The sequence below is a fragment of the Microcaecilia unicolor genome, chromosome 5 (genome assembly GCF_901765095.1).
Source record: "Microcaecilia unicolor chromosome 5, aMicUni1.1, whole genome shotgun sequence".
NCBI lineage: Eukaryota > Metazoa > Chordata > Amphibia > Gymnophiona > Siphonopidae > Microcaecilia > Microcaecilia unicolor.
This window is the reverse complement of record NC_044035.1, coordinates 267,777,782-267,791,049: the sequence shown is the minus strand read 5'-3', so window position 1 is coordinate 267,791,049 and position 13,268 is coordinate 267,777,782. Positions and strand designations below refer to the sequence as shown.

Here is a 13,268-nt window from a genome sequence, read left to right as displayed (position 1 = left end):
TTTGAAAGGTATTAGTCTGCAAACGAACCTTTTCCGGAGATGGGAAGGCGGTAGAACTAGAGGACATGAAATGAGATTGAAGGGGGACAGACTCAAGAAAAATGTCAGAAAGTATTTTTTCATGGAGAGAGTGGTGGATGCTTGGAATGTCCTCCCGCGGGAGGTGGTGGAGATGAAAAGGGTAACGGAATTCAAACATTCATGGGATAAACATAAAGGAATCCTGTTCGGAAGGAAGGGATCCTCAGAAGCTTAGCCGAGATTGGGTGGCTGAGCCGGTGGTGGGAGGCGGGGCTAGTGGTTGGGAGGCGGGGCTAGTGCTGGGCAGGCTTCTACGGTCTGTGCTCTGAAAATGACAGATACAAATCAAGGTAAGGTATACACAAAAAGTAGCACATATGAGTTTATCTTGTTGGGCAGACTGGATGGACCGTGCAGGTCTTTTTCTTCCATCATCTACTATGTTACTATGTAAATTGACAGTCTACATTTTACCTCTGACCTACCAAGTACAAATCAAAGAATCATATGTTCTAAAAAGACTATTCAAAAACTAGGAATTATATTCCAGTACAGTGGTTCCCAAACATGGGAAGACACCCCAGCTAGTCAGGGTTTTAGTATATTCACAATGAATATTCATGAGAGATATTTTCATGCAGTAGAGGCAGTGCATACAAATCTCTCTCATGAATAATCATTGTGGGTATCCTGAAACCCTGACTGGCAGGGGTGCCTTCAGGACCAGGTTTGGGAACCATTGTGCCAGTGGTAGAGGAACTGTTGTACACAGTAGTAATGATCAGTTTATGGCAGCAGATTGCCAGGATTTCAGATATGTATTTAATTTAATCATGTTTATAAATTCCTGTTTCGAAAGTGAGTGCAAAGTAATATATACAAAAATTCAAATACAGTGCATTATGTTGCTTTTTTCTAGAACAAGCTGCATAAAATGTTTTACTCTTTTGTTATATTGCTTGGTACTTGTGACCTAGATTGGCTAGTGTTGGAAACAGGAAGTTGGACTTGATGGACTTCTGGTCTGGCAAGGCTTATGTTCATGCCAGACCAGTCCAGATGAGTGGATTATGTCCCCATGCTAACTGCTGGAGGCAAAGAAAACAGCTTGGTCCTGACTTCACTCCCCTTATAGGGACCTGGTGCTACCTTCAGCTCCTCAGTATTTCTCTGGCTCTTATCAGATGGAACAAACGTGGTGTGGTGCAGCAAATATAATTGAGTGGCTTCCAGAAAGTTGTAGCTCCACATTCCTGGTGGAGCGTAGATCGAGTCCAAGGGACAGTGCAGGCAATAGTTCTTTGGGGGATATTTCCCCTCTTGCTTGGGAACAGACTCAATTGGAGACGGTTTTCACGCCAATGGCCCAGTACCAGATGGTTTCTAGTGACTTTTCACCCTTAATATGGCCTCTTTCCATACTACTTACCACTCTTCTATAGGGCTGTGTTGGATTTGGAATTGTTCAGGGGGGTCTGAAGTGATCACACTCCCTCCCTTTTTTCCAGGCAATACTGAAAGTCAAGTGGAGGGAGAAAGGGAGATAACAAAACTGCAGGTAAGTCATGGTAGTTCAGCATGTCATCTGGTGCATTTGGCCTGGCCTGGAAGCAGGCAGGCAAGCAGGTGCCAACTAGGTGAGTGCAATCAACTCTCCCTCCACTTGCTTCAGGTATGCCTGGGGGGGGGGGGGATCTGTATTCTGCATATTTTCTCTGTTGGCTTCAAAAGATGAAAATGCAAAACCCTTAAGAGAGAAGCTCCACTGGCTCCCACTTAGGTGACGCATTACGTTCAAGATCTGCACGATTGTACATAAAATCATTCACGCAGACGCCCCAATCTACATGCTAAATTGTAGACCTACCTCCAAGAAACGCTACAAGAGCATCCTGCAAATTCCTCGACCTGCACTTCCCCAGTTGTAAAGGACTAAAGTACAAGCAGATGCACGATACTACATTCTCGTACTTGGGCACGAAACTGTGGAATGCATTGCCTACAGACCTGAGAACAATCAATGAAATAACTATTTTTCGCAGATCTCTGAAGACATATCTCTTCAACAAAGCATACAATGAGAACTAACAGACACACTAATCCACCCGACAACCTACTCAGTCAAAGATAGCCCACCTACTATAACTACCTTAATCACCCCTTTCCTTCTTCCTTCTACCCTTACTTAACCTCGGCACAATATTAAATGGATCTGTCACCCTGCAATGAGTATGTTAACAAAACTATGTAAGCCACATTGAACCTGCAAATAGGTGGGATAATGTGGGATACAAATGCAATAAATAAATAAATAAAGATAAGAGATCAGGGATTACTTTCGGTACAGACACAGTCCCTGAACACTTAATAAACCCATCCACCCAAGGCTGGATTTTTAAAAAAATATAGACTGCCTAAATAGTAAATTGTTTTCAATTAAGTGGCTTTTTCTCTGTTTTTTTCTTATTGTAATATAACTCTATAATATTGTATTATTGCTCTATATCAGACTCAATAATCAAAATGACTTTTGTTCAGTGCAGTCACTCTGGTGCCTTAATCCTAAGAGAAAACATTTGGAACCTTAGCTTGCTCAGTCTGTCTCCAACTCTTTGCTTATTAAAAAAGGGAAGCAAGGGAAGAATTAGCTGTAAAAAGAAATACCTCCCTTGAGCAATTCACCCCCACTTCCACCAAAAAATCAAACAACCCAGGAATAAATGCATTGATGTGGGCTCTGGCAGGGTGCAACCATTATACAGAAACTCCCACTCCCCCAAGGAATGCCCCTGAAAAATGTCTTCCTCTGCCTTGGAAAACATTGATGCTCCAAGAATAGAATCTGAACTGATTTCAGCAAAGAAGCATGACACCCAGAGTATCAGAAATCCTTCAAGCAATGTCATAATAACTCAAAACAGAAAATTTCTACCACTGGGAGACTCCTTTATTAGAGTAATCAACTTGAGATCACAGTACAAGGGACAGAAAAAAGGTTAAATGCCTCCCAGGATCCTCAGCCATGAGGAATTGAGAATAGAGAAGAAGGTAAGGATTATAAAACTGATGTTATTCCTGGCTAGAAATAGCACCTCTGCAGTACAAAGGGACTTCCAAATTTTGGGAGAGAGACTTAAACCCATAGTCAAAACTATAGCATTTTTCAGAAGCTCTGTTCTTGATAAGGAAAAAGAAAGACTGTATCACACAAACAGCTTTTAACGTGTCTCCAAACCTGGTGTAAGCAAGAAGGTTTTAGAGTGGAGAAGTAGCCTAATGATTAGTGCAGTGAACAGAGATCCTGGGGAACTGGGTTTAATTCCCACTGCAGCTCCTTGTGATCCTGGGCAAGTCACTTAACCCTCCATTGCCCCAGGTACAAAAACTTAGATCATGAGCCCGCTAGGGGCAGAGAAAGTACCTGCACTGCGTACATCTAGTAGCACTATAGAAAGAAGCAGTAGTAGTAGATATATAGATGGTTGGGGCAATAGATGGAACAAGAGGCTGTACTGCAATGATGGATTACATCTTTTATGGCAGGAAAAAAAGGATCCTAAGCAATTTGCAATGGAAAAAAAAGTTAATAAGACATAAAGCAGTAAAAGCAAAAGGGAAAGAGAAAAACACAGATAAGGTAGTGTTACTGTCCTAATTCCTGTTGCCTACTTATTAGTGGAAAAGAGGCTAAGAATATAGTTCTCTGGAGCTAATCATCTGGCATACACTAAGGTTATCAGATCAGAGCTCTTTCTGACACTATTGTATATGAACTAGGTAAATGTATGAATACAAGCCTAGAAAGCCAAGTTAATTCTATTTACTCTTTTTATCTGCTTTGTACTAGTGTTGGGGGGGAAACATGCAGAATATAAATTCTAAATCGAATTAAATGGACTGAATTTTCTGCTTTGGTGAGTCTCATGTCTTGGCAGGTTTATTGTAAATGGTATCAGAACAATTCTATAAACTGGTGCTTTGAGGTATGTGCCACTTATGCGCATCAAAGGCTCCATTAATTGACAGGTGTCTATGTGCCCTAGACAGCTGCATCTTTGCTGTTTGAGCACTGCTTCATTATTGCAGTTCTTTTAAGGCGTAATTCTATGACAGTACACCTGTATATAGGCACGTATATTTTAGTCTATAAGGTCGCACCTAAGTGCCATGGCACCTAACTATAAGGGAGGTGTACATGTGGGCAAACCATGGGCATGTCTCCCAGCTACGTGCACTTAGGCACGCCAACTTACGCCTGCTGTTGACATGGCATAAGAGGGTGCGCCAGTGCTGGCATACACTAGTATTCTATAGTGGAATCTTGATGCCACGGTGTCATTATGGAATTCACACAAAGTTGCATAATCGAACGGGGCGCCCAAGTTTTCCTGAGGGCGTCCTCGCAGGACATCCCCGCGAAGGGGCGGGGAAACCCGTATTATCGAAACAAAATGGGCGGCCATCTTTCATTTCGATAATACGGTCGGGGATGCCCAAATCTCAACATTTGACCTTAGAGATGATCATCCTTAGAGATAGTCGTCCCCGGTTTTTGGTGATAATGGAAACCAAGCACGCCCATCTCAGAAACGACCAAATGCAAGCCCTTTGGTCGTGGAAGGAGTCAGCATTCATAGTGCCCTGGTCCCCCTGACATGCCAGGACACCAACCGGGCACCCTAAGGGGCACTGCAGTGGACTAACTGATGCACTAACTGAACGGAAAAAGCCCTTCCCTTACCGATTTGGAAAGGAACGGGCATGCATGAAGGAAATCGCATGCAAATGAGCTGCTCACTGTTAGCTCATTTGCACACGATTTCCTTCCTAAGGAGGGGAAACCAGTGCAGAGCAGCCACGCATAATGCTTCGGCTTCATACATGCAGACAAGCTGCGTGTATAATAGCCGTCTACAACCTTAAATAAATTGCCATCTACAACCTTCGAAAAATACAAGTGCAGGTGAAAACGTCCAAGTGCTCGTCAGGGATGTCTTTTTTTTTTTTTTTTTAGAGTATGGGTAAAGGACGTCCTTCGCTATGCCTCCGTCCCTGTGACAGCAGTTGAGGATGTCCAAAATGTGGATGTTTCTGTGAGACGGACGTCCATGCCTGGATGCTTCTATGAGAAGGATGTCCATGCCTTTGCTATGCCTCTGACACTCCCTTTATTTATTTGGATTTTGGATCACAAGTAGCAGCAGTGGGATTTGAACCGGCCACCTCTGGATTGCAAGACCAGTGCTCTAACCACTAGGCCACTCCTCCACTCCACTCCCTTGAAATTTGGCCGTTCCTGTGGGGGGAGGCAGTTAAGGACGTCCAAAATGTTTGAAAGAAAGATGTCCACGCCTTCGCTATGCCTCTGCTGACACACACATACCCCCCGCAGGGACCTGCATACTGCTTCAATGGACCTGAGTATGACATTTCAGGCTGGGAAAAAAAGGTTTTAAAGTTGTTTTTTTTCGGGGTGAGAAGTGGTTAGTGACCACTGGGGGAGTCAGGGGAGGTCATCCCCGATTCCCTCCGGTGGTTATCTGGTCAGTTTGGGCACCTTTTTGAGGCTTGGTTGTAAGAAAAAATGGACCAAGTAAAGTCGGCCAAGTGCTCGTCAGGGACACCCTTCTTTTTTCCATTATCGCTCGAGGACGCCCATCTGTTAGGCACGCCCCAGTCCCGCCTCCGACACCCCCCCCCCCCCCCCCCCCCCCGGGAACTTTGGTCGTCCCCGTGACGGGAAGCAGTTGAGGACGCCCAAAATCGGCTTTCGATTATGCCGATTTGGGTGGCCCTGAGAGAAGGACGCCCATCTCCCGATTTGTGTCGGAAGATGGGCCCCCTTCTCTTTCGAAAATAAGCCTTTAAGTGTAGAGCATTTGGGTGCCTAAACTAAGTCACCATTTATAGAATTGCTCTGTATGTGTTTTATGGAGCTCTTCTGCCAGAGCCATACTTCCATTTTAGAAAAGTGACGAAGCAACAGCAGAGGTTTTGTAAGATAAAAAGGAAGAAAATCTAAAAGTTTTGTATCTTGTAAAGAAATGGAAAACTAAATTTGATTTTTAAATCTTTCTTTTCTTTAAAAAACTAGGATTTTAAAATAACTTTTATTTCTGCAAAAATGCTCTTATTTCCAAATCTGTATTCCTTGGGAAGGTTAAATGTTTGAGTGTATTACATACAGAACAATTTCATTACAATTATGTAAGTCTGCAAAATCTCTTGGGAAAACTCAGTCAACAGGATTAAGTTCAAAAGAAACACATGACTTTTAGGTAAAGAATAAGGCATTTGATATGTATAGAAAATGTATGATCTGTCTGTGAATTCAGGATTTTGCCCTGACGTACCTGTACCTTTTTTCTTCTAGTATGATTAAAATTACAGATTGGAAGCACTTTCCTTTGTTTCTTTTTGTAAGTAATGGTTTTGGTTTTCATTTAGGACTTGAGTGACTCCTCAAAGCAAGAAGAGATTTTAGAGTCGACAACAGACGCAGCGGAGTGGAACCTGGAAGTGGAACGTGTTCTTCCTCAATTAAAAGTTACAATTAGGACAGACAACAAGGTGAGCAATGTGTGCCTTAAGCCTGCATCTTTGCTGTTTGAGCATTGCTTCATTTTTGTAGTTGTTGTTTTAGGGGGTAATTCCGTAACTGTGCCCCTGTATAGAGGCACATATTTAGTACAGGAAAGTAGGCACTTGCTTTCCGTTATAAAATACTAGTGCAACTAGGTATATAAGCACATATGTATTTAAGCACGAGCAGTTAACTGTCAGTCATAGAGCTGACGTACATGTGTGCGCCTGTATTCTGGAGATTACACACATAAATTGTAGCATTCTATAAGTTGTGTGTAACTTTGAGCCCCACCTATGCTTTGCTCAGATACTGTCCATTTGTACACCCTCCTACAAACTTTGTACTATCGGAGATATGCATGCAGTTACAGAATAACTGTTAGGCATCATATTGGTCTGCATGCATATGCGCCGGTATTCTGAAGATTTATGCAGTTATGTGGCACCTAAATGTAGGTGTCCATATTATAGAATTACTCTGATAGGACCAAGTTCTGTATATCAAACCAAAAGAAAAAAAGCAGATCAAAAAAGACAAAAAAAATAGAATAAGAGGGTAGTAGTAGTAGTAATAGAAGAAGTGGTTTATTACAAGGTTACCCGACGTGGCCACGTTTCGCCCTCAGGCTGCGTCAGGGGTACAAAAAACTAATAGGGGTAAAAAGCAAAGGGAACCCCTAAAAGCAGTCATACAACCACCTTACATAAGTGCTTCTTAAGTCTGAAGTGATATCCCAAGCTTACTCAGCAGACTTCACAGTGCTATGTTGACTGGTAGCCCCGTTCTTGTGGGCTCTGTTCTCATCTGCAGAAGCCTCAAACACTTATGATTTTATATTTAAATCTTTTTATTAAAGTATGAAAAGGAACAATATTCTGTGCAACTGTTGTGTATAAATTACAAATAGAAAACAATAATAACAACGAGCAGCTATAATAAACCCTCCCAACCCCAACAATAGCTGACTTCTACTACCCCAAGGAATCCAAATCCACCCTGTTAAAATGTCCATGGGTACAAAATACAACCCGTTCTGTATGCCCTAGAGGGGAAAAATATGCCCTATGAAGCACTGTTATGATTTTTTAAATCTGTGGATGAATAAGAAGTCATCCACAATCTCAGGATTGAGTCTAGCTCTCCTGTTTTCCACAGTCCCTCCTGCAATAGAAGATGTGTTCTGAGAAGATGTGCTGATAGCAGGATCCCTCATGCAAATTTTGCTAGCTGTGGCCAGCATGTTTGCTTGTTTTTTCCAAAAAAATAAAAATATTGTCTGCATCAATCAAACATAAATAGCAGTCCAGTTCATTAACAGGCTTGAAAATAGAAAGTGACATGGGGACAAAGTTTGTCCCCGTCCTCACGGGCTCTGTCCCCATTCCCACCCCGTCCCTGTGGGCTCTGTTCCCATTCCCACCCCGTCCCTGTGGGCTCTGTTCCCATCCCTGCGGGTCCCTGTGTCATTCTCTAGTGTTAGTGAATACTCTTAGTTTGTCTAAAGCAGGGGTCTCCAGTGCAGAGTGCATCCCTTGGTGACATAGAGGCAGATTAACGGACCAGAGGGACAGTATGAGGGCTCATGTCAGATGAACCATTTTTAATTAGCAGCTTTAAAAAAGATATGCAGTTAGTAATTTTCTGTCCTCTTGTCCCCTTCCTTTGTTCTTAATCTTTGTTCTAGATTCACTACTTCTTCCTCCATAGGCTCAGTTTCACTTTTTTCTTTTTCCTATGAAATAAACTTGTTCTGACCATACTATAATAATGCATGTTACCCTTTTTTTCAAAAACTGTAGTTGATCATTTCTGCCACAGTATGCTTTCTTGAAATGTATTCCTGCTTGATGGAATTAGAGATTTTTAACCTGTTTTTAATTGTCTTGGCTTTGGTTTGTTTTGATACTATACTTAGAGGAGCAGCTGTAGAGGTCAAAAATTTACATCAAGCATGGATGTGATTCAAAAATACTATCCTGCAAGCCAAATCAAATATATTCCATGTATTAAAAAAGGAGGAAGAAAGAGCAAACAGCAGCCAGCATGGTTAAAAAGTGAGATGAAGGAAGCTATTAGAACTAAAAGAAAATACTTCAGAAATTGGAAGAAGGATCCGACTGAAAATAATAGGAAACAGCATTAGGAATGGCAAGTCAAGTGCAAAGCACTGATAAGGAAGTCAAAGCGAGACTTTGAAAAGAAGATTGTGTTGGAGGCACAAACACAGTAAAAGCTTTTTTAGGTATATTAGAAGCAAGAAGCCAGTAAAAGAATCAGTTGTACTGCTAGATGACAGAGGGGTAAAAGGGGTACTCAGGGAAGACAAGGCCATAGCAGAGAGATTAAATGAATTCTTTGCTTCAGTCTTCACTGAAGATGTGGGAGAAATATCAGTACCACAGTTGGAAGGGAGACATACCAGTGCCACAATTGGTATTCATTGCTGAGTTGGAGAAACTGAAACAAATCTCTATGAACCTGGAAGATGTAGCAGGGCAATTTGACAAATTGAAGAGTAGCAAATCACCAGGACCAGATGGTATACATCCCAGAGTACTGATAGAATTGAAAAATGAACTTGCAGAGCTATTGTTAGTAATATGTAATTTATCTTAAAATCAAGCATGATACTGGAAGATTGGAGGGTGGCCAATATAACACCAGTTTTTAAAAAGAGTTTCCTGAGGTGATCTGGGAAATTAAAGACCAGTGAGCCTGACGTCAGAGGAGACTTTTATAAAGAACAAATTTATAGAGCATATACGTAAGCATGGGTTAATGAGACAAAGCAAACATGCATTAGTCAACAGAAATCTTGCCTCACTAATCTACTACACTTCTTTGAAGGGGTGGATAAAGGTGAGCCGGTCGATATTGTGTATCTGGATTTTCAAAAGGCTTTGACAAGAGTACCTTATGAAAGACTCCTGAGGAAATTAGAAAGTCATGGGATAGGAGGTAATATCCTATTGTGGATCAAAAACTGGTTAAAAGACAGAAAACAGTAGGGTTAAATGGTTCCCATTCCAAGCCTGTGTTTTGTTTAAATTGTCCTGTATAATATTCAAAATGTTTGGTTTTGTTCCAGCTTATATTCTCGATATTTTTTTCCATTTCCTACAGTTAATAGCTTTTCTAGAACTAGGGTCTCATTTCGCTTGTTTCTGCCTTCCTTCTAAGGAGTCAGATACAAGAGTTATCTTGAGGCTTCTTTTATTTATCAAGCTCCTCACTTTTGGTCATCTCTTCTATTAGAACTATGTTCTTTGGGTTCTTATTAATCTTTTCACAAAATCTGAAAACTTCTTTGTTTAAGAAATTTTTGGGTTAATCTTGTTATAACATTCTTTAATTGTTACCTGCTTTGAACCACTTATTTTGGGGAGTTAGCTTGATACAAGAGCTGTATTACATTACATTACTTGGTCAGTATTCTCAATGAAAGGTAGATAGTGGGATCCCCAGGGGCCTGTGCTGAGACTGCTGCTTTTTAACATATTTATAAGTGATGTAGTTATGAGAGTAACTAGTGAGGTAATTAAATTTGCTGATGACACAAAGTTATTCAAAGTTGTTAAATTGCAAGAGGATTGTGAAAAATTAGAAGAGGACCTTATGAGACTGGGCATCCAAATGGCAGATGATGTTTATGAGCAAGTGCAAAGTGATGCATGTGGGAAAGAAGAACCCAGTTAATAGCTATGTGATGCAAGGTTCCACACATTTAAGTGTCACCGCCCAGGAAACAGGATCTAGGGTGTCATCATTGATGATACATAGAAACCCTCTACTCAGTGTGCAGCAGCTGCTAAGAAAGCAAATAGAATGTTAGGAATTATTAGGAAAGGAATGGAAAATGAAAATGTTATAACTCCTTTGTATTGCTCCTTGATGCGACTGCACCTCGAATACGTGTGCAGTTCTGGTCACCACATCTCAAAAAAGATATAGCGGAATTAGAAAAGGTCCAGAGAAGGGTGATGAAAATGATAAAGGGGATGGGGTGACTTCCCTATGAGGAAAGGCTAAAGTGGCTAGGGTTCTTCAGCTCAGGAGAAGAGACAGCTGAGGGGAGATATGATAGAAATCTATAAAATATTGAGTGGAGTGGAACAAGTAGATGCTTGTTTGCTTTTTCCAAAAATACTAAGACTAGGGGGCACGCAATGAATCTACTAAGTAGTAAATTTCAAACAAACCGGAGAAAATGTTTCTTCACTCAAATATGTAATTAAACTTTGTAAAATCAGTTACCTTAGTAGGGTTTAAAAAAGGTTTGGATAATTTCGTAAAAGAAAAGTCCATAAGCTATTATTAAGATGGACTTGGGAAAATCCACTGTTTATTTCTAGAATAATAACGTTACCGGAGGTCTCAGTTTGATGATACGATTGGATGAGTTCAGGCCCTGTTTGATGGCCTTCATTGTTTAGAACCATCAAAGATAAGTTAACATAGTGCATTATACGTCAATTTTACGATAATGTTTATTTTGTAACCTACAGTGCCTTACATATTCACATATATTTGAGTATCGATGTTATAAGGATTAAATAAATTGGTTAAAAGTTTTTCCGATACTCAGATGGCTAAAGACTAGCAATGCTTGGCACTGATTGGTTGGCTGGAGGTGATCGATGATTATAATCTTTCAGTGGCTTGTTAGCCTTTCAGAAAGCAGATATTTACAAGCTTTCACTTATATATGAGACGCCTCTATCAGCCCATTGATTTTACATCACAATAAACATATGTGGTCTGATCGAAATTGTGTATTTTTACAACGTATATTTTCAGACACGTTGAAGCCTTTTGAGATTATTTCTAGAATAAGCAGCATAAATTCTGTTTTACTGTTTTGGGATCTTGTCAAGTACTTGTGACCTGGACTGGCCTTTGTTGGAAACCGGATACGGGACTCGATGGACCTTCAATCTGTCCCAGTATGCAACACTTATGTTATAAAAATGCAGTTAACATTAAAATTAAGGCAGATTCTTCTCACTGTAATTGTCATGTGGTCAGTATGTGTTGGTAACAAAGTCTTTTTCTGTATCACATTATGCCAATAAAACAGATTAATAAAAAAAAACATTAAGGCAGATTAATGCTGTGGGCAATTAAATACAATGGCATTAGATGTAGAAAACCCTATGCTAAATTGTTCAAGAAAATAACTCTTTGTAACATCTAAAAGATACTTCAGGTTAATAGATTATTCTAAGCAAGTCTTTTTAACCCTTAAATCACTGAGAGCCATTAGGTCATGCTTCTTTGAGGAGCACTTCGCACTACTAGTTCAACAACTAGTTCGGCCCAAACTTGATTATTGCAATGTGTTATATTCTGGCTTATTCTTTAAAAACTGGAGAAACTTTCAACTGCTGCACAATACAGCTGCAAGACTGATCTTTAGATTTCCAACATTTTCACATACCACTCCATTACTGATGTTACTGCAGTGGCTTCCTGTTAATGCCTGTGTAGATTTCAAAATCATATGCTTCATTTCTAAGATATTTGGTGTATCAGGCAATAGGGGATTTGAAAGTTAGGTTTTCTAGCCTTTTCATTTTAGGCGTTGTAAGCTGCATTTTGATGATTTAAGGGATAAATTGGCTGTCCAGTTTGTTCAGTTTATGAGGGATGTTCATTTTTATCATATGAGTAGGGAATGGACCCATAGGGCAGGATATGCTTTTAGATGCTGTTTTTGTAGGGGGGAAAGTGAGGTATGCGATCGTACCCTTGAAGTCACAGGTGTTGGCTTAGATGGATCATCTGGTGGTGCCATTTTGGGTTGTGGTGAAAGATAAGGGTGAAGCTGATGGTATGGGGCATTAGGAATTATTTGATTGGAGATTTGGTGTTGATTTGGAGATTTTATTGCCAGTTTGCACTCTTCTACATGTTCAGTTTCTCATTGGTGGAATTATGTTTGCACTATATAACAATATGAACTTAGAATAGCAGAAAGAAATTTTTATGCCCAAAATAATTCAAAAATGTTTGGTTCCTAGTACTGGAATTTGCTACTAAATGTACTTAATTTATTACACTATGTTCAAATACCTTTAATGTACATTTATTATTATTACCATTTTTACTATTTATTTTTTTCCTACCATAGTCTATTCTCATTATATATTACTTGTCTGATTGCTGTGTTGTGTTTCTTGTGTTTTTGTTGTTGTTCTATTTTATGTGTTTATCCACTTCTACCCTAGCTGAAATCATATTTAACCATCTCTCTGACCTGATATGCACCTTTATTTGAATTAGTCACCTTATTGTCTAACTCCTCATACTCTCTTACCTATCTATATATTAACCATCTCTCTGACCTTATATGCAGCTTTCTTTAAATTAGTCACCTTACTGTACTTTCTAACTCCTCTTTTACTCTCCTACCTATCTATATGTTCCATCTTGTACCCTACACTGTCAATTAAAATGTCTTATTACGTATTGTGTTAGCATTGCAAGTAGTATGTTATGCCATACTTTGTATTGTTATTTGAATATTTTTACTGCTATACTTGTCTATTGCTCATGTTTGATTTATTGTTATTGTACAGTGCCTTGAGTGAATTCCTTCAAAAAGGTGGTATATAAATCCTAATAAGTATAATAATGTTTACAAGTTACCATCATTGTTAGA

General features: G+C 40.0%; 1 protein-coding gene across 1 annotated transcript in view; it reads left to right on the top strand.

Moving 5' to 3' along the window:
* Positions 1-13,268, top strand: part of IFT57 (intraflagellar transport 57) — an 82,177-nt gene that overhangs the window by 22,233 nt on the left and 46,676 nt on the right. The window contains 1 exon segment of the mRNA XM_030204172.1: positions 6,469-6,591. Within this exon segment, the coding sequence (XP_030060032.1) occupies positions 6,469-6,591 (123 nt within the window).